The sequence below is a fragment of the Spinacia oleracea genome, chromosome 5 (genome assembly GCF_020520425.1).
Source record: "Spinacia oleracea cultivar Varoflay chromosome 5, BTI_SOV_V1, whole genome shotgun sequence".
NCBI classification, from domain to species: Eukaryota; Viridiplantae; Streptophyta; class Magnoliopsida; order Caryophyllales; family Amaranthaceae; genus Spinacia; species Spinacia oleracea.
The window spans coordinates 38,848,536-38,852,136 of NC_079491.1; the positions used below are offsets into that span (position 1 = coordinate 38,848,536).

Below are 3,601 nucleotides of genomic sequence, written 5' to 3' on the forward strand. Positions count from 1 at the left end.
GTCAATCCTAAGTAATAATACTTGGGAATTGGTTGATCTGCCTAGAGGTTGTAAACCCATCACCTGTAAGTGGATTTTTAGGAAAAAGTTGAAATCATGTGGGTCCATTGATAAATATAAGGCCAGGATTGTGGTAAGGGATTTTACTCAAAAACATGGCATTGATTATTTTGATACATACTCTCCTGTAACTAAGATTGCAACCATTAGAACCTTAATTGCTCTTGCATGCATTCATGATCTTGTTGTGCATCAAATGGATGTGAAAACTGCATTTTTAAATGGTGATTTAGATGAAGAGATTTATATGGTTCAACCTGAAGGTTTTGTTGTTCCAGGTCAAGAAAACAAAGTTTGTAAACTGGTCAAGTCATTGTATGGGCTTAAGCAAGCGCCTAAGCAATGGCATGACGGAGATTGCATGGGCTATTCTCTAGAGCACCTATGAGCATCCAGGTTATGGACGTGTGGCCAGTATAATGCGTCACTTTTATTGGCGGAGATTCAGAATATCATACATGTTCAATTGTGTGCTTTGAGTAATGAGTTTCTTACCCCCTATTAAGTTCAATACGAAAGTCACTTGGTAGGAAAGAGATTCTAGCTTGAATGTCACTAAGTGTCAATTCAAGTCGCAAGACATTGACACCTATTCAATTGTTTGTTTTGCCCAGAAATTCAATTCTTTTACTTCTTTCTTTTTCTTCTCATCTTCGGACCTGTGGGGGATTGTTGGAAATCCTAGTGAGAAAACAAAAAAAAATGAGTGGGAAAATGTGTGAATATGAAAAGTCCCACATGGGAAAAACACAAACCATATTCAATGTTTATATTTGGGGTTTTGAGGGAAACATTTGTTTAAGAAAGCATGTGAGTGGCATGGGTGGTCACAACACACACACGCGCGCGCGCGCCGGGCCGGGCTCGGGCGAGGGCCGTGGGCCTTGGGCCTTGGGCCTTGGTACTTGGCGAATGCAGTTCGCGGGCGTGGGGTGGGTTTTGTGGGCCGGGTTATTCTTTTTGGTCAAGGGCGGTTTGATTAAATCAGAAGACTTAATCAACCCACTAACTTTGGAAATTGCTCCATTAATCACGTCATTACTCCCCACTAGCCGTTTTATGACTGTTGCAGTTCCCCATTACTCCCGTAACTTCTCCACTAGCCGTTTTTTGCTGTTACAGCTTCCCAAAAGCCTCACTATAAATTCATCGTTCATTTCCACAAAAATATACAGAAACTTACAATCGATCTCTCTCTCAAATTCCTCTCTTTCTGGACAAATATTCTGGTCTCCAATCGGGGATTGTGAGTGCACATAATTCTCGGTGTCGTGTAAACCCTGGAGGGCAACCGCAAGCGTTCTACTGCATCGGAGGTAGCGCGGAATTGTCTTTTAGAGCGGTGGTCCGGCCACGGCACGACAATTGTTTCAGTTCGTATTACGCAATATCCAGTTAAGTCGTTCCAATTACTTATTTAGCTAACAAAACTAACCAAAAACAAAGACTTGGTATATATGATCAAGAACTAATACAAGACGGATTTGAAGGATGTTGTGGCTCAACACCAATCAATTCAATCTCTTTTTGTCTTAACAAAAGCATCATTCTTTCATTCTCAAGCCTTTTCCTCTCATTATCAATCTTTGTCTTGTCCATTTCTCTCTCCTTTTTGCTACTGAATTTCAGCCATTTTAATCTTTGTTTTTCCAGCTCCAATGCTTCCATTTTATACTTCAATCCTTGTTCTTCCAATTTTACCAAATTCCTCTTCATCCATTGCTTCTTTTCCCATGTTTTTTTACTTCCGTCTTGCAACAAACATGTTATTTCTCCATTAAATTGTTGTAATGCCTGCGAGGTGTTTGACAAAATACCTCCAAGAGTTCTCGCTCTCTTTCTCGGGCCGCCTTCAAATTCGTGCTCCTCTTCCTCGTCCTCGAATTCATCTTCATCGTCTTCATCATCATCCTCATCATCATCGTCGTCTTCGTGATCCTCTGAGCGTAATCCCAGTTTGTGTGAATTAGGTGGAATTGCTGATGAATGTAAGCATGACTGCTGCTGATGATGATGATTTTGCCCCGCCTCTGCAACATTTACAGGGGATGATGCTGCTGCCGCCTCACTTGAGATGCCACCAGCTCCATGGCCACAACTATTATGATAAGCACACATTTCCCTAAAAAACAAGTGCTTAGAATTGAGTAATTTCCTTACTTCTTCCTTGAATTTAGGAAGAATATCCATTGTATCAAGCAAACTTTGATTCTCCACAACTCTACAAGCAGTCCCTCTACCCAAAATATCATTCACCCTCTTATACCTCTTATTCAAATCGTTGAATTTATCCTCACATTGCTGAGGAGACACATAGAATCCCTTCTCCATCATCGCCCTCGAAACCGACTTCCACTTCCCCTTCTTCTGCATCGACCCACCTCCACCTCCACCGCCGCTCCCGCCACTTGCTTTCTTCTTCTCGGAAACCACCTCATTCCCAGCTTCATCTCCTATATAATAAACCGCCATGATCAACAATCTCACCATATTATCAGTCCATTTCATTCTTTGCCACGGAGATATGCTGCTTCCCCCTTTTCTTTTACCATCTAATGAGCTGTTTTCTTGATCATTTGCACAACCTGGTTCATCATCATCACTGTTTGTCAATTGGGTCATTTGAGTTTGGATTTTGGTTTTTTGACAAGGGTTTTGAATTTGGTTTGGGTTTGGGTTCGGGTTTAAGTTTGGGTTGGGGTTGTTGTATGATAAGTAATTGGTAGGTTGCTTCATTGACAATTGAGTATGCTGTTGTTGTTGTTGTTTTGGTTGTTGTTGTTTTGGTTGTTGTTGTTGTTGTTGTTGTTGTTGTTCATGCGATGGTTGTTGGTGGTGGAGGATGCTAAAGGCCGCCACTTTATGGGGTTTCTGAAGGTGGTGCTGGGTGTTTTGTGGTTGTGTGTGTAAGGGCATTTCTAAACCCAGAATTCCAACCCCACCTGTATTTGAATACATTCTGCCTGACAACCCATTTCCCTCCATTATTATTATAAAAAAATTAAAAATATGTTTATTTTGGGGTTCAAAACTCAAAACCCAGAAAAAGTATAAATTTGCACGGTTGAATGATGAAAATCTAGACTTTTCAGAGAGAAATTGAATAAAAAATCAGGTGGTTTTCTTGATGATTGTGAATTGTGAAACCAAGGTTGGCTTTTAGAGGGAGAGAGAGAGCATAAATGGTTGTTTTGAAGAAAGGTGGTAGGACATAGAGTGACAGATAAAAAAAAAAGATAGTTAAAGAAAAGGAAGGAGGAGAAATACAGAGAGCGTTGTATCCTGTTTTTAGAAAAGTGGTTTCTGGTTTTTAATACACCGGGAAACTGCCCATGGTTTTTAAGTTGGGATATTAGTTGTACCGTTGTAGTGAAGGGATAGAGTCCACAGGTTTTACAAAGATAGTCTTTGGTAGAGCCACACTGTTTTTATTAGTTGTTTTGGAAAACTACGGTCATGCTGGGTGGTTTTGGGATGTGATGACGTGCACTTTGAATTAAGGCCTTTGTAATCTATTGTTAATTACCATTAATTTTTCCAT

The 3,601-nt window shown here is 40.5% G+C and overlaps 1 protein-coding gene across 1 annotated transcript; it reads right to left on the reverse strand.

Annotated features, from left to right (window-relative positions):
- Positions 1-1,491: 1,491 nt before the first annotated feature.
- On the reverse strand, positions 1,492-3,350 carry LOC110804265 (uncharacterized). Its single transcript, XM_022009836.2, has one exon. It carries the CDS (start codon positions 3,043-3,045, stop codon positions 1,522-1,524), a length of 1,524 nt encoding a protein of 507 aa, XP_021865528.2. The 5' UTR covers positions 3,046-3,350; the 3' UTR covers positions 1,492-1,521.
- Positions 3,351-3,601: the final 251 nt, after the last annotated feature.

Excerpts from the sequence above, each read along its gene's own strand:
- LOC110804265 (XM_022009836.2), bottom strand. The coding sequence starts at position 3,045 with ATGGAGGGAAATGGGTTGTCAGGCAGAATGTATTCAAATACAGGTGGG.